At 37.0% G+C, this 18584-nt stretch overlaps 2 protein-coding genes across 2 annotated transcripts; both read left to right on the top strand.

Moving 5' to 3' along the window:
• The first annotated feature begins 3636 nt into the window (after positions 1-3636).
• Positions 3637-6003, top strand: LOC145594163 (uncharacterized). Its single transcript, XM_081650500.1, has one exon. The coding sequence runs from the start codon at positions 3637-3639 to the stop codon at positions 6001-6003; it is 2367 nt and encodes a 788-aa protein (XP_081506626.1).
• An 11133-nt stretch (positions 6004-17136) lies between these two features.
• On the top strand, positions 17137-17937 carry LOC145594162 (zinc finger BED domain-containing protein DAYSLEEPER-like). The gene is made up of 2 exons (XM_081650499.1): positions 17137-17463; positions 17551-17937. Exons 1-2 carry the CDS (start codon positions 17137-17139, stop codon positions 17935-17937), a joined length of 714 nt encoding a protein of 237 aa, XP_081506625.1.
• Positions 17938-18584: the final 647 nt, after the last annotated feature.

Raw genomic sequence — 18584 nt, 5'->3', positions numbered from 1 at the left:
CAAAGTTTAATTATTTTTAAAGTCAACTCATTCAAATTGAATCTATGTCAAAATAAGGCAAAGTTTAATAATTATGTTTAATAAATTTAAAGTACCATAAAAAGCATTCATTTGGTAACTTTAAAACACTTTATTCAATAATTAAATGATCCCAATTGAATTTTAAGTGATTCCAAGATCCTTTATTTGTGCAACAATTGACCGGACTGAGGCCTTGCCATCAACCATTACATTTTCAAGGTGAGTAAACTCTTTACTGATTACTACTCTTGTAACTCTTGGTTGAATAATTAACCATCACATGTTTAATTATTACCCTTAGCTTCAAGGTTCTAAACTGATCTACAAGTAACCTTGTTGAGTATAACCAGTTAAAAGTGTAGAACGTGATCTACCCCCACTTCCCCAAGATATATTATGATGCTCTGCTGAGGCCGACCCATCATAAACGATCGAAGGTTTCGTCGGGTTTTTAATTGGAAAAGCTGCCTCAATATTACTGGGATCTAGATTTATTATGTTGTGATTATTTAGTGAACTCTAGCGCATCATTAATCAACATAAATAAAATCTAAACATGCATAATCAACTAATGCAATAAAATAAACATGACGTAGTTGTAGACACGAAAATTTTATAAGTGTCATACATTAAAATTAAATAAATTAATTTGGGTTAAATCATTTTGATGATCCATTTTAATTATTTTTGGCCCACCCAAACAAATAATCCGAATTAATCAAATACAATTCGGGTTATAAAATAAATCAAATTGGACCAGGTTAAAAGACTTTTAAGTCATAAAATGAGCCAGGCCCAAACCTACTAAGTCCACTTAAGGGGTTTTCATCTCCTGTAAATACACCATTCCTCCATCAATTGAAGGGATCCAGAAATCATTATTCCAAGAGCTCATAAAACTCAAAAGGAATTCTCTCTGAAGTGAGTCAATAAGCACATCAAATTCGTGCCGACTTGTTTAGATACACTCAAACACATTTGAACGGGATTAAGCTTCATAAGCCCTCGTTCAGGTGTATTGAAACAAAACCTCTCGAATACAGGTTGACGTCATCAAACGTCACCCTGCATTCAAACTCAAGTCGACATCATCAAACGTCACCCTACAGGTGTCACACACATGTCATCGTCAAGCTGCGGAATAGAATCAGAGGACTTAGTTTATTTTATTATAAATTGTTATACAGAGATTGTACCCAAAAATTCATATATTAATATAAAATTCATTTGTTACTTTATTTCCTGTCTTTATTTATTTAGACTCGAAATTTGTGTAAACAAATTTTAGCACGCTCGGTGGGACCATCTCTGCCTCTCATCTCTGTTTCCGTACGTTCAAAAAAAAAAACCTTGAAATGGCCTCAAAGAACACTGTCGCTGAAAGGACCTTTGCTACAGCTCAACAAAGGGCTGCTGAGTTGGCTGAAATGCTCAACAGCCAAACTGATGAGGGCATCGTTACTAGAGGGATGAAGCAAGCTGTTGTTGACTCTGCCGCAAGAAGCTTGCGTGCCGCGTCAGTCCCTACCAAAGCACGAAAAAGTCGCGCTCATCGTGCTGCTTCTGTGAGGTCTGTCACGTCCTCCACTCACGAACCACATGAGAGTCTTGTGTTTGGTTCGTTCGGGCCTGTCACCTACACAAACTCATCCTTTGATCACTCTGATGAAGGACATGACAATGAGTTTAGTGTGAGCTCACCTGAGCCTACTTTTGTTGCTGTTATGGTGACGAATACTAAGACTGTCGAACAACAATTGGCTGAAATGAGCAGTATTCTTGAACAGCTGAAGAAGGATGGGGAGGAAAAAGATGCTCAAATCAAACAGCAAAATGAACAGATTGCTGCTTTGACAAAAAAGCTTGAAAAACGATCGATGGAGACTGAAAGCGATGACAGTTCAGATAGTAGTATTAAATCAAAGGAATTAAAGCCAAATGGATCAAACAATTTAATCACTGCCGAACAAGTTCAAGCTATGATAGCCAATGCTGTCAAGAGCCAACTTGGAGGGGGAGGTTCATACAATAGCCGACATTATGTGAAGCCTTACACTAGGAGAATAGATGAGTTGAAAATGCCGTTCGGATACCAACCTCCAAAATTTCAACTCTTTGATGGAAAGGGTAACCCAAAGCAACATGTTGCACACTTCATAGAGACGTGCAGCAATGGTGGTACCAGGGGTGACTTGCTTGTTAAGCAATTCATTCGTTCTCTTAAGGGAACCGCTTTTGACTGGTACACCAACTTAGAGGCTGAGTCCATTGACAGTTGGGATCAAATGGAAATGGAATTTTTGGGGCGATTCTTTAGCACTGAGCGCGTTGTTAGCATGACTGAGCTAACTCAAACTGCACAATGGGATGAAGAGCCAGTCATTGATTACATCAACCGCTGGCGCGCTCTAAGTTTGGAATGTTAAGATCGGCTGACTGAAACCTCTGCCATAGAGATGTGCATCAACGGGATGAGTTGGGAACTACATTACATCCTAAAGGGGATCAAACCAGGATCTTTTCAAGAGTTGGCGACGAGAGCTCATGACATGGAACTCTCAATTGCCTACAACAAGAAGAAGAAGGGGCTTTCTTTGGAAGCCAAGAAAGAAAAGAAGGAGTATTACAAAAATGACAAGTCCTCCAAAAGTTCAGCTAAGGAGACGTTGTCTGTGACTACTTCTTCTGCACCCATCAAAATTTCGGGTAAGAAGAAAGAAGAAAGTAAGGGTTTATCTTCGAGATTTGTCAAGAAAGATAAGCCCACTTTGAAAGAGCTTCAAGCTAAGAAGTACCCTTTCCCAGACTCTGACTTGTCTAGCATGCTAGACAAATTGCTTGAAAACAAAATCATTGAGTTGCCTGAGTCAAAGCGACCTGAGCAAATGAACAAGACATCCGATCCCAATTATTGTCCGTATCATAGGTTGATTAGTCATCCTATTGAAAAGTGTATAACACTTAAGGAGAAAATTATGCAATTGGCGAAGGATGGAACAATTGAGCTAGATGTTGACGAGCCAGTGACATCAAATCATGCCTCAGTCGCTACTAAACCATCATTTCAGGCTCAAACTTTGCAGTTTGGGAGTTTGGAGCCAGTAATTATACTTGTGGAGAGTCAACCCATTCGACATGAAGTCTTGTCCCAGGTTGAACACCAAACACATGTTAACGCCCAAGATGAAGATGATGACAAAGGGTGGACATTGGTGACAAGGAGAAGGCCAAGAAAACATGTGCATGCTCCAAAACCACAACCTTCGTATCGTAGAAAAAACCAGCAAAAGAAGAGAAAGCCCAAGAATTCAAAGGGTAAAAAGAAAGAAAAAGGGGTCAGCAAGCAAAAGGTCCTCCCCATAAATTTGCTTGAGCAAGAGCCGTTGTCTCCCATAACTTTGGAGGAATATTTCCTTCCCGGAAGACTACTTTACTATGGTTACGGCGAATATGGTTTCCTTTGTGGAAAGTGAGGAGGAACAAGTTGATAATAAAACATCAACAAAATCAACTGTACAATAATATGAGGTGGTAGTAAACCCAAAAATATCTACTGTCTTGGATGCTCTTCCTTCACGCATGGGATGGAGGCAAATTTTTCATTTGCCTAAGGAAATGTGTCAACAGTTATCTCTTGCACTTCAACACCCAGAGTTGTATGCCGATAAGGTGAAAAATGCTGGAGAACCTGCGGAGGACGCCACAAAATGTGTGTCATGCAACGCAGCCTTAGCTTTCACAGATGATGACTTGTTGATGGGGTCAAAACCCCACAATAGACCTTTGTTTGTGTCAGGGTATATCCGCAAACAAAAAGTGAGTTGCATTTTAGTTGATGGTGGATCCGCTGTCAACATCATGCCAAAATCCACTATGACAGAGTTAGGAATCAAGAAGGATGAACTATCTAACAGTCGCATAGTGATCCAAGGATTTAACCTTGACAGTCAGCGTGCAATAGGCATAATACGCCTAGAACCCACAATGGGAGAATTAACTTCATTGACTCTCTTTCATGTGATTGACACCAAGACATCATACAAAATATTGCTAGGACGCCCTTGGTTGCATGAGAATGGTGTTGTTGCATCGACCCTCCATCAATGTCTCAAGTACTATCGTGGGGGCGAAAAGAAAATAAATGGGGATGTCAAACCCTTTAGCAAAGCAGATTCTTACTTAGCTAACGCCAAGTTTTTTGAGGAAGAGGAGGCGTCAAGTGAGATACTACCTTCGCAAGTCCTTTCAACGGGAAAAAGAGAAGTTAAAGAGAGCATTGCTTTAGCTACAAATGCCGAAAAGACATCTCATGTTGAAGAGAAGCCTCAACAAAAAGTAGAAGTGCAGGAAAAGAGTGACTCTCAGCTTGTCATAAAAGAAAAGCCAAAGTTGACAACTCCTATTTTGCGATACATCCCAAAATCACGTCGCAAGGAGGGGGAATCGCCCTTTGAGTGTCGCGAGGTTAACCTCGATGCTAAGGTAGCAAAGCCCATTGATGACACTACTCTACAAAGTTTGAAGAGTAAAACAACTGTACCATTGGGTAAAGGCACACAAAGCCAAATTTCTAAGTTGCCAACAGAGTCATCCAAGGCAAAAGAGCTTAATAAAGAAAAGTTCGGCCAAAATGCATACAAGCTATTGGCAAAGTCGGGATATGACTTTGAAAACCCAACACCTATGGGTAAAGTCATTGACATTAAACCCAACGGACTCAATGATACTCAGAAGAAATTGCTTGACTATGGCTCTAGTTATCAAGAATCCAAGGCAGGTCTAGGGTTTCAGCGCCCCAAGCCAATCAAAATTGGTGTATGGCATAAAGTAGACACCTCTTCTTCACAATACATTACTGCTGAGGAACTCAAGGAAAATGAGGGTGAGAATGATGTACCCTCTCCCAGAACTTCTGTATTTGATCGACTTCAACCATCTACCACGACGAATCATACCTCAGTGTTCGATAGGCTTGGAGAATGTGACCGTAGGGTGGAAGAAACTTCAAGCTCTCAACCCTTAAGGCGAAAAGTATCTGTCTTTAATCACGTAGGCATGATAAATGCCTCTAGCAAAGAACAAAGACAATCGGCTTTTAGTCGCATAAAGAAAAGGGAAGACAATGTCATGAAGAATGACAAGCCAAAAAGTGTTGTTCCCTCTCGTATGAAGAGAACGCAAGACATAGACATCACTGAGCAACAACCTTTAAAGGCAAGAGTTCGCACTGTGGTTTTCACCAACCAAAATGAGTCGTCAAACCATGCTATAGAGGAACACAAGGAGATTGTTTCCACGAACCATGTAACGGCTGAAGAGGTGTCAAATCTCGATGAGGAGATAGAAGCTGATGAAGCTCCCAAGACACTTGAAGACGGGGGGCAAGCAACAGTAGATGAGTTAAAAGAGTTAAACCTTGGTACTCTTGAAGACCCACTCCCTGTATACATCAGTGCTCTTCTTACCCAAGCGGAAGAACAAGAGTACTTCAAATTACTATCTGAGTATAAGGATGTCTTCGCATGGAGTTACAAAGAAATGCTAGGTCTCAACCCAAAAGTCGCCGTCCATCGATTGGCAATAAAAAAGGGTGTAAGTCCAAAGAAGCAATCACAAAGGCGATTCAGGCCAGAGTTGATCCCAGAAATTGAATCTGAGGTGAACAAACTCATTGATGCAGGCTTCATTCGTGAAGTCAAATACCCTACATGGATAGCAAACATTGTCCCTGTGAGGAAGAAAAATGGACAACTGCGAGTTTGTGTGGACTTCCGCGATTTGAATGAAGCATGTCCCAAGGATGACTTCCCACTTCCAGTCACGGAAATCATGATCGACGCCACCACTGGACATGAGGCATTGTCATTCATGGATTGTACAGCCGGATACAATCAAATTCACATGGCGCCTGAAGATCAAGAAGCCACGGCATTTCGCACCCCAAAAGGGATATTTTGCTACAAGTTATGCCATTTGGTTTGAAAAATGCTGGAGCTACGTATCAACATGCAATGCAAAAGATCTTCGAAGACATGATACACAAAACTGTGGAGTGTTATGTGGACGATTTAGTGGTTAAGTCTAAAAAGAGGGAGGATCACCTAGGTGACCTTCACAAAATCTTTGAAAGACTACGCAAATGTCAATTGAAAATGAATCCTCTCAAATGTGCGTTCGGTGTTACCTCAAGAAAATTTTTAGGTTTCATCGTAAAACATAGGGGAATTGAAATTGACCAGACCAAAATCAAGGCAATTCAAGAAATGCCTGTACCACGAAATCTCAAGGAACTTCGCGGTCTCCAAGGGCGCCTTGCATATATTCGGAGATTCATCTCCAATCTTGCAGGCAGATGTCAACCATTTAGCCATCTCATGAAGAAGGATGCTCCATTCAAATGGGATGAGTCATGTCAAAAAGCGTTTGGCAATATAAAGAAGTATTTATCCTCTCCGCCGGTTTTGGGGGCACCAGTTAAAGGAAAACCTCTAATCCTTTACATTGCTGCTCAAGAAAGATCACTGGGGGCAATGTGTGCTCAAGAAATTGAAGAACGTAAGGAGACAGCTCTTTATTACTTGAGTCGAACATTGGTGGGTGCCGAGCTGAACTATTCACCAATTGAAAAAATTTGTCTTGCGTTAATTTTTGCCGTCCAAAAGTTAAAGCATTACATGCAAGCTCATACCGTCCATGTCGTCTCAAAAGCCGACCCAATCAAGTACATCCTCTCAAGACCAATGTTGTCAGGAAGACTAGTTAAATGGGCTGTACACATCAAACAGTACGATATAGTTTTCGTACCACAAAAGTCTGTCAAAGGACAAGCCATCGCTGACTTCTTTGCCGACCACCCGGTGCCACCTGAATGGGATATTTCCGTTGACTTGCCTGGAGAAGATGTATTTAACATTGAAATACTCCCACCATGGGAAATATATTTTGATGGGGCTGCTCGTCACGACGGCGCATGAGCAGGGTAGTCTTTGTATCGCCAGAAAAGCATGTCTTACCTTACTCATTTGTGTTAACTCAGTTGTGCTCAAACAATATGGCTGAGTACCAAGCCCTCATTTTGGGCCTTCAAATGGCGGTTGAAATGGGAATTCAAGATCTTGATGTTTATGGAGATTCGTAGCTCGTTATAAGTCAACTTTTAGGCGAATATGAAGTCAAGAAAGAGGATTTAATTCCTTATCACAAACACGCATCAAGATTGCTTGACAAATTTGACATCGTCAAGCTAAGCCATGTTCCAAGGAGTGCCAATAAGATGGCTGACGCGCTTGCTGGCCTTGCAGCCACTTTGGCACTGGGGGCAGAGGAAACCATGTCGGTGCCTGTTTGCAATCGATGGGTAGTTGCTCCTGAAGAATATGAAATTGAAGATGAAGAGGTCGAGGAAGTTGACATGATCACTGTCTGCCAAATTGACAAAGAAGACTGGCGTCAACCAATCATCGATTATTTGGATCACCAAAAGCTGCCTAATGATCCACGACATCGAATAGAAATTCGACGCCGAGCCCCTCGTTTTATTCTCTTCAAAGGGACTCTTTATAGACGATCTTTTGACAAGCTATGGTCGAGATGTCTAGAAGATGAGGAGGCAGCCAAAACAATAGAGGAATTTCATTCAGGGATTTGTGGAGATCATCAATCTGGTCCTAAGCTTCATGATCGTATCAAAAGGGCGGGGTACTACTGGCCTTCAATGGTTCAAGATTGCATGGAGTTTGTTAAAAAATGTGAAGCATGTCAGTTTCATGCAAACTTCATTCACCAACCTCCAAAACCACTACATCCAACTGTGACATCATGGCCATTCGAAGGATGGGGTCTTGACGTTGTCGGTCCGATCACACCAAAGTCATCTGGGGGTCACGCTTACATCCTGGCTGCCACTGATTACTTCTCTAAGTGGGCTGAAGTTATTCCCCTTCGTGAGGTAAAAAAAGAAAATGTTGTCGATTTCATTCGCACCCATATCATTTACAGGTATGGAATACCTCAAAGAATCGTCACTGACAATGGAAAGCCATTCGTCAACAACTTGATGGATAGCCTTTGCCAAAAGTTCAAGTTCACGCAACATAAGTCATCCATGTACAATGCTCCTGCAAACGGTCTAGCTGAAGCATTTAACAAAACTCTTTGTAATTTGCTAAGCAAGGTCGTTGCAAAGTCTAAGCGTGATTGGCATGAAAAGATAGGGGAAGCACTTTGGGCATATAGGACGACATACAAGAATGCAACACAATCGACCCTATACACGTTGGTGTATGGTGTTGAGGCTGTCCTACCCTTAGAAGTTCAAATTCCATCACTAAGAATTGCCATTCAAGAGGGTTTAACTAGTGATGAAAATGATAAGCTTCGATTGGCTGAGCTTGAAGCGCTTGATGAGAAAAGATTGCAAGCTCAACAAAAATTGCAATGCTATCAAGCTCGCATGTCACACGCATTCAACAAGAAGGTTCGACCTCGTTCTTTTCAAATGGGAGATATGGTCCTAGCAGTGAGAAGGCCTATCATTACTTCGCGCAAAACTGGAAATAAGTTCACATCAAAATGGGATGGTCCTTATGTGGTACGAGAAGTCTACACTAATGGAGCATACAAAATTGTTGATGCCGAAGGAGTGCGCGTAGGTCCAATTAATGGCAAGTTTTTAAAGCGCTACTATACATGAAGTGAAAGCCTTGTACACTCCTAAGTAAGAGAATAAACTGCTTACCAAAAAAAAAAATGATGCATTGTTTGAACTACGTTGGCTTGATCTTGCGCGATAACCAGTTTATTTAGCAAGTACGTAGGCAGCTTGAAAAAAAAAGTTATCAAGTGCAGCCACATCAAAAAATTCATCATCATCGTACTACTCTTGGTCCGCAAGAGTATAAACTGTGTACGGCTAAACAAAACAAAAAAACTCTACTCCTGGCCCGCAAGAGTATAAACTGTGTACGGCAAAACAAAACAAAAAAAAAATTACTCATGGCTCACAAGAGTATAAACTGTGAACAACAAAGCAAAGCAAGCAACAAAAAAAAAGAAGGTGTAGTGTTTGACATGTCACATGTATAATGAGTATGCATCAATCTCGTATGGGAATCTTGAGTAGGCCAGTCTTAAGATGTCAAGTTCACAACGATTGACATACATGACTTGACATCTCCGATGGGTTCATAACAAAGAGTCCTGACCCATCGCGACATGGGCGACTCAAGTCTTCTAAATATCAGACCTGTCTTAAAGACGCCAAGTTCATAACGCTTGGCATACATGACTTGACGTCTCCGATGAGTTCATAACAAAGGGTCCTGACTCATCGCGACAAGGGCGACTTCAAGTCTTCAAGTTATCCGGCCAGTCTCAAGATGTCAAGTTCATAACGGCTAGCATACATGCCTTGACATCTCCGATGGGTTTATAACAAAGGGTCCTGACCCATCGCGACATGGGCGGTAACGTATGGCTACCTTGTGAATCTGTCATATGCACAACATTACAAAGAACAAACATACAAAAATACGCAAAAAAAAAAGGTGTATTTATGTATGCTATATACGTGCACATCACAGATGCAGGTAGTATCACAAATCACAATATAATTGTGGTTGACCTTGGTGAAGAGCCCGCAAACAAAAAATTACTCTCATACTGTATTAAACAAGGAGTAATCATGATTGATTGTGATTATATTGACATGAATATTAGTGGTAAAGAGGCCTAATTTTGGTACAATTACCTTTGGTTAATTGTATAACTTTGCCAAGATTGGGAATCTGACAAATACTAAAAATCGACTCAAATTAAGGCCTGCAAATTTAACAAGTAATTGATTAGTTTAATTAATTACTTGTGCGAATAATTAAAAAAAGGGAATAGTTTAGAGTCTTCAGACTACTTATTGTTTGGACGTAGAGGACTATGTAGTCTCTTGGAGATTTCGGTTGCGGATGAAATCCAAAGTCACCCAAACTGTTGTAGTTTTGGTAATTGGTGGTTTAGTACTGCACATCAATCAATAAAGAAAAGAGCAAGGTTGATAAATTCATCAAATTCGTGACAAGACAAGTCAATATGATGAATTCATGTTTGTTAGATCAAGGAATTGCAGTTAGGCGGCAATACAAAGTCAACATGCAACTCATGCATATATGTATAACCTAATTAATTGCTGGGTAATTAAGTTGAGTGTGGAAGATAAAATACCTTGATTTGACTACGTGAGAAGGTAATACGCAAGTGGCCAGCGTCAATGATCGAAGTTAGATGTTATCTCGGCAAGAAGAGGGTTGTTGACAAACAATAAGGTCTGCGTCTACCGTTATAAAAAAAAAAGAGGGCTAAATTCCTTATTTATAAGTTACGGTGGACAATAATCTTGTGGAAGATTAAAACCTAGTGCAACTAAGAGTCTAACCTTGGGGTTCAAGAATTCCCATAAATCAAACCTATTAACCCAGTACTTAAAAAAGAAAAAAAGAAAAATAAAGTACTAATGAATCCCAAGTCAAGCAAAAGAGTCGAGACCTTGTCATGCCAAACACTTCAAATCGTGTATGCGACACAGTCTCGAGGGGGCAATTTGTAGACACGAAAATTTTATAAGTGTCATACATTAAATTAAATAAATTAATTTGGGTTAAATAATTTTGATGATCCACTTTAATTATTTTTGGCCCACCCAAACAAATAATCCGAATTAATCAAATACAATTCGGGTTATAAAATAAATCAAATTGGACCAGGTTAAAAGACTTTTAAGTCATAAAATGGGCCAGGCCCAAACCTACTAAGTCCACTTAAGGGGCTTTCATCTCCTATAAATACACCATTCCTCCATCAATTGAAGGGATCCAGAAATCATTATTCCAAGAGCTCATAAAACTCAAAAGGAATTCTCTTTGAAGTGAGTCAATAAGCACATCAAATTCGTGCCGACTTGTTCAGATACACTCAAACACATTTGAACGGGATTAAGCTTCATAAGCCCTCGTTCAGGTGTATTCAAACAAAACCTCTCGAATACAGGTTGACGTCATCAAACGTCACCCTGCATTCAAACTCAAGTCGACGTCATCAAACGTCACCCTACAGGTGTCACACACGTGTCATCGTCAAGCTGCGGAATAGAATCAGAGGACTTAGTTTATTTTATTATAAATTGTTATACAGAGATTGTACCCAAAAATTCATATATTAATATAAAATTCATTTGTTACTTTATTTCCTGTCTTTATTTATTTAGACTCGAAATTTGTGTAAACAGTAGTATGGCCCCTTAGTCCTAAGAAAACTAGAAATGAAAAATGCTCCCAATTGAATCATCATGGATCTTTATTCACCTTGCTCCTTTGGGCCTTCAATTCATGGGCTTCTTTGGACTAACACCATTTAAAGAACTATCTATTTACATTAAATAAAATTTATAAAAATACTTAACGGTACGCAGACCGTATTTAGATTACAAAAATACATCACGATGCGCAGATCGTATTTAAGAATCTATGGGCCATACTAGTCTATATATAGCAACATAATATCATATATTAGAAAAGTGCCATATAATAAATCACTCAACATGCTTGTCTAAACTATAACATCGAATGATCATAATAAAGACAACGCATTTCCTAAAATATCTTATATTTTTAATCATAATTAGATAATATCATATATTATTCACGACTGTTCATAAAATATCATATATTTAATTTAGTCATGAGATAGAATCAAATCATATTTTAATCTAGAAAGATAAATCATATTTAATCTTCCATGATTATCCTAACTAATTTAGGAGATTCTATCCTAATTACTAGCCAATCAATTTAAATCACTTACATCCTAATCTAATTATGGGATAATCACATTATTTAAATCAATTATTATCCTTTTGGAATATGCTTAGAATATCCTAATCAATTTTATCCATAATTAACCACTTTAATTTAGGATAATTACCAAAATAACAAACTAAATATGGATAATATCAAATATAACAACTTTTGAATATTTGATTTCATCTTTTAAAATAAAAGATTTTATCCAAATAAAACCAATTTTATCTTTTAAAATAAAAGATCATATTTTGAAAATATTTTAACTTATCCAAAATAAAACTGATTTTATCCCAAAATAATTCGTAATTATCTTGAAATAATTTTTCAAAAACAAATTTTTTTTTTTGAAAAACCGTAACCACCATTGCAGGCCACGGTGGTTGGCTAGCCGAAGCTAGCTATGGTGGTTGGCTGCCGTGAAAGCAGCCACTGCCACAAGGGCAGCATCGTGGCAGCTGCTACTGCTGGGGCTGCAGGCCACCGTGGTTGGCTGGCTAGCCACGGTGGCTGGCGGCTTTGCAGCAGCCACTGGCGCGCAAGGCAGCAGCCCATCTCTGCTCCAGCCGTGGCAGCAGCCGTGCAACACTTGCACGCTGTCGTCCACGGCCACCGAACCTCCGCCCTCCCCTTCCCCTCCCTCTGGACTGACCACCTGGTCGGCAGCCTTCGTGGCTGCGCCACCCAGCCGCGGCTACGCCACCTAGCCGCGGTTGCCAACCGAAATATTTTTTTTTTTGTGTTTTATTTAATTAAAATAACACTTATCATAATTAAATTAAATCAGTCCATAAGATTAAAATTAAATCACATTCAACTTTAAAATTAGGGTTCATCATAAAATTAATCCCAATTTAATTCTAACCTTTAAAATTAAATCTATGATCATACTTTAAACATTTTTATGCATAAATCAATCCAATTAAAATTATGAAACAAATATAAAACGAAATCAACCAAAATAAACATCAAAATCATATTTTAAGGCTAATATGGTTCGAATTTTTCGAATAAATTAGGGTTAGGGTTCGAAATTTTCGAACATTATAGGGCATAATTTGATCCTCTTCATGGTTATTTGAGCATAATTATATCGCATTTAATCTATTCCAAAAGTTTAATCACATTAAATATAATAATCGAACCATAATTAAATTAATTTCTCCCTCTTAATTGATTATAAAATTAACGTGGACATCAAATAATCGTATTATTATGATCTAGCGCGTTCATGCAAGAGGCTAACTGATACCACTGTAGGAGTTTATAGGTACTACTAGAGGTGTCAAATCGGGTACCCAGATGGAGTTTGGGTTGACCCACGACGGGTCGGGATGTTTGGATCGGGTAATGATGGGTCATTTTAACTTAACAAACCAAATCAAATCAGGTTGAGCTTAATCAGATTCGGGTTAAAGTTGAGCTCAAGCATGGTCGGATACAAATCAAACTTGGCCCAAATCAAATTCGGGTCGAGTCATACCGAGTTCAGAAGAACTCGGGTCCGGATTTTATTGGGTTTATTTGGGTTAAAATGGATTTATTTAACTTTGGGTCGGGTCATTTCGTATTCAATTAGATCTCGGTTCAGATCAATTCAGTTCCGGCAAAAACTTGAATCTCGTTACTTCGATAGTTAGCTCATTCTTTTGGGTCGAATAATTTGAATTCGGGTCAATCTCGGTTCAGGTCGGCTTTTAGCTATATTAGAATAGTCATGTCATTTTTGTTGTTGGAGATTTTATTCATATATAGTTCAGATCATTTTTTGGGTTTCGTTTAAGTTTTTGTATTGGCTTATCAGAATTGATATAAGATTGACAACTCAAGTTATTAAAGAAATTAAAATGATTATTTATCTCCTTGATCAGGTGATTATCACATATTATAAAATGTTTCCTTACGTTTTGGTTTATCATCGTCTTTGTGGCTATTTATCATCGTCAATTCATTGGCTACTCGATTATTAGAAGTATCAAGATTGTCTATTGTATATTAGCAACTAACTCGTGATTAAGAATACAAGATTTTTCATAATTTAGTAACGTTTGATTTTGTTATTGTTAATGAACTTATACCCCTCCATTTTGTAATAATCGCAACACATATTTACTTTACGTTGGTTTCATAATAATTCTATTATCTTATTTAGTAAGGACACCTTACTACGAATATTTTCTTACTTCTCCTCATTAATCCTACCAACAAAAATATTTTATTATTTCTACTCATATTAACAATTAATTATATTTCCACTAACTACATTTTATATTATAAAATTCTCAATTTGGACCATACCTTGTAATTTTCTTACAACTTTATGCAATGCAAACCCTAAACTAGGCCAATACGGCAATAAGATAAGATTAGTGACAATCAGATGAATTAAACACACTATCTAATATCAAAATTCAAATAAATTATAACTAAAATAAGCTAAATAAGCCCTAATATGTTAGAATCCGTTCAGATAAGGGTTTGTTCAACTCGCCTTATTATTTTCTCTTATTACAACACTGTAAGTTCAGCAGCCTGTCTTGTGTGTGGCCAGCCACACCAAGTAACCACTTATTTTAAAAAAAAGTAACCCATATAAAACGAATTGACCAAGTAACCCCTGTAATACAAACTTAGTAACCCCTATAACACTGAGTAACCCTATAGCACTAACGAAGTAACCCTTTTAACACTGATCAAGTAACCCCTTTAACACTGATCAAGTAACCGCGATTACACTAATAAAGTAACCCCTGCCACACGATGTGACATTGTGACCAACCATACATAAGACTTTGTGTAATAAGTTCAGATAATATCATATAAGTTTTGATATATTAAGATTAGTTAAGATAAATTCAAATAATTAAATTAAGATTATTTCAGATACATTTAGATAAATCCATATATGTAACATATGTTGAAATAAATTCAGATAAGTTCAATTAAGTTGAAATAAATTCAAATAAATTCAGATTCATCAAAATCGTGAATATAATACACCTAATCACATTAATATAACATATATACATATTTAATGTCATAAACTTTAAATTTTATACATTTTAGGAAGTATATTTCATGGTATAATGATAATATTGGATTGTTTGACTTTAGAGTGCAAAATCATGGACTAATTGTCTAAATATATCAATCAATGATCATTGTACCGTCCCTAATCCATGCACTAATATCAATCAATGACAATTTGTACATTTGTATTGTCCCTAATATGTTGACTCCATTCAACATTGCCATTTCTTTGCAGCACGGTTTTCCTTATATTAACAATATATCAATTTATTTCCACTCTATATTTCTTTAGTATCTATGTATTTCACTATTCCTATAAATTAAAGTTTTCCTTATACCATTTTATTACCAATTTTTAATCCCTTCTCTGCCTCCTTTCTTTGTTCATTGTTCTCACTAGTCACTACAATTCACAACTTGCAATCTCTCACTCTGCTGCTCTAAATGGCCGGTAAATAAATTATTATTTTTTAATTTTATTTTCTAATTTGTTGTTTAGAATTATCATTTTTGTTGTTTTATTGGAGTGCATGCTTTGTACTTTGTAGTGGAATTTGTGATTTGTTCTTGGTCAAGGGCGGATTCATCAATGCATGCTTAGCTTTAAGTAATTAAAGAACAATTAATTATGTATTTATGTTAGAGTTGATTGAGATATTAGTGTATACGATTTCCATTGTTTCACAAATTGTCTATGTAGTATGATTTTTACAAAAAATGAGATATTTAGCCAATATACTATTGTTAGTGTTGTGTTATATAAAATGATTTTGCATGTGATGTGATCATTTAGCTTTATTTAATTAATGTGTAGTAAGAGTAATTATTAGTATTGTATGGTTGTAGCTAAGTATATTTATCAATAGATTCAAGCAATATCTATGCTAGTTGTTTATGTTAGGATTTGAAGTTTATTAAACTAATTTATGCATTTATATTTTCAGATATGGATGCCGATTCTCTTAATGTTAATTCTGAACGAGCTGATAATGACTTTATAAGTTCTCAATCTGTCGATGATGAAATTGTCACAAAAGATACACCTGATTCCAAAATTAGTAAGGGAAGGCGTACATCATGGGTTTGGGAACACTACACTCTTTACAAAGAGGATGGTAAGCTTCTGTCTAAGTGTATCCATTGCAAAGACAAAGTCTATCGTGCTGAAAGTACTCAGGGTACTTCTAACCAAATAAACCATCTAAAAAAATGTGATAGTGTTGACTTTGATAAAGTTCCTAAATTTGATCAAAAAATTTATTGTCGTATGTTTGCCGAAGCAATTATGTATCATGCATATCCTCTTATAGTTGTTGAGCATGTTAAACTAAGGGAGTTACACAAGTTTTTGAATCCCAAAGTTAAGCATATGTCTAGGAACACAATTCTTAAGCATTGCACTAATGAGTACAACTCAGTCAAATTTGAAATGCGTAACATGCTACAAGAGTTGCCTGGTAAAATTTGCTTTACTTGTGATCTATGGTCTGCATGCACAAGTCGTGGTTATCTTGTGCTTACTGCTCATTATATTGATCAATCTTGGACTCTTCGGTCAAAAATCTTGTCTTTTAGATATTGTCCTCCTCCCCATAATGGTAAGGAAATCAATAGGTTTCTTCTTGATTTGATCGATGAATGGAGTCTTAAAGGCAAGGCTTTTTCTATGACGGTTGATAATGCGGGTGCTATGGATGTTATGGTTGATGAGCTTACTAGAGATTTGAATAAAGTATCTCCTTTGCCTTGTGGTGGTAAATTTTTTCATGTTAGGTGCTCTGCTCATATCTTGAATTTAATTGTTCAAAGTGGTATGGATTTAATTGATGGTTCTGTGGCTAAGTTGCGTTCAATTGTTAAGTACATCGATTATTCTGATTCTAGACTTACCAGATTTGAGGAATGCATAAGACATGTTGGTCCTCATTTTTCTGGAAAGTTGAAGCTTGATGTTTGTACTAGATGGAATTCTACTTACTTGATGCTTCGTAAGGCCTTGGAAGCAAAGGAAGCAATTGACAGGTTTTCTATATATGAAGCTGGTTTTAAGTATTTTATAATAGAGGAGGAATGGGAAATAATACAAAATGTGTGTGACTTTCTGGAACCATTTTATGAAATCACCACATTGTTTTCCGGCTCTGATTACCCTACTTCTAACTTTTACTTTTCAAATATTCTATTGATTGAAAATCTATTGCTCAATGCTCAAGTTGATCCTACTGATTGCATCTGAAAGATGGCGGCTCCTATGTTTATTAAGTTTTCCAAGTATTGGGAAAATTATTCACTGGTTCTTTCTGTTGCTGTAATGCTTGATCCACGTTTTAAATTACAATTTGTGAAGGATTTGTATGGCCATCTTTATCAAGATGAAGAGCGTGATCGAAAGGTAAATGAGGCATATGACGCTTTTACTGAATTATATACTTATTATGCTTATTCCACTCCATCTCCTACTTCATCTTCTATGAGTACTACTAGTACTGTGAGCACTAAGTCATCAACTACCTCAAGTGGTTCAAGTTCTATGTCCCGTCCCTATAAGAAGCCAAATATTATGAAGGTTGGTACTTATTACTTTTATTCTTTTGTTATTTTTTTTATATATTTAAATATAATTAGACTATAATTGTTCATTTGGTTATAACAGAATTTTGGTAACAATGCTGCTGCAAATAGGGGTATTAAATTTGATATTGATTCATACCTTCATGCCCCCCTCGCACCTGAAACCGATGAGCATAAATTTGATGTTCTTGAGTATTGGAAAGGGGAAAGGGCAGTGTATCCAGTTCTTGCTCGAATGGCTAGAGATGTGTTAGCAATTCCCATTACATCCGTAGCTTTGGAATCTGCTTTTAGTATGGGAGGTAGAATTTTAACCAAGTATAGGTCACGTTTGTTGCCGAAAAATGTCGAGGTTTTGGTTACTTGTCAAAATTGGATATCTGGTTATGAAGAATTGGAGGATGAAGACTATCTTGATATTGAAAGGGAGACCGACCCTAATGATATCGATTATGAATCTATTCCCTAATAAGGTAGGTCTATGCACTTGTTTTTTTGGTTCAAAAATCATTCTTTTAATTTCTTTCAATCTGATTTTTTTTTCTTAATGTACAAGGTTGCTGCCATGCTGAAGTGTTGATGCCGCTGCGTGATGAATCAGATTGCATTCCTAGATTTTTAGTATTTGTTATTGTGTGCGATGGTTTTTATAACTCTAAATAAATGTAATTTGATTTCGGTAGCGGTAGTGGACATCAGAAATAAAATTACATAATAACTTTTACTCCATGTTTTTCAATGCAGTATTAATTTTATTTTTGTTTATCAAATTTTAAATTCTAGCTTTTCAATACAATAATTTATTGATCATTTAGATGAAAGCAGATGATAAGTATTAGATTTATTTAGATGAATGCACATGATAAGTATAGTATTAGTATTAGATGAATGCAGAGGATATAATTTAACTTTTTTTTTGGATTAGTATTAGATTTATTTAACTTATATAAAATATGTTAACACAAGGTCCATATCTCACTCTAACGAATGATTGGATTGATTTTGGCATTGGTGTTGACAAGAATAACTGAATAATGAATTAATAATGTACATGCGTTAATTTTTTGGTCATCCATGAGCTTTTAGTTTGCAATGTTGTAGAAATGTAGAATATTT

This window comes from Chenopodium album, chromosome 19 (assembly GCF_948465745.1).
Source record: "Chenopodium album chromosome 19, dcCheAlbu1.1, whole genome shotgun sequence".
NCBI classification, from domain to species: Eukaryota; Viridiplantae; Streptophyta; class Magnoliopsida; order Caryophyllales; family Amaranthaceae; genus Chenopodium; species Chenopodium album.
The sequence above is the reverse complement of the archived record's forward strand: the minus strand, read 5'-3'. Positions and strand labels throughout refer to the sequence as shown.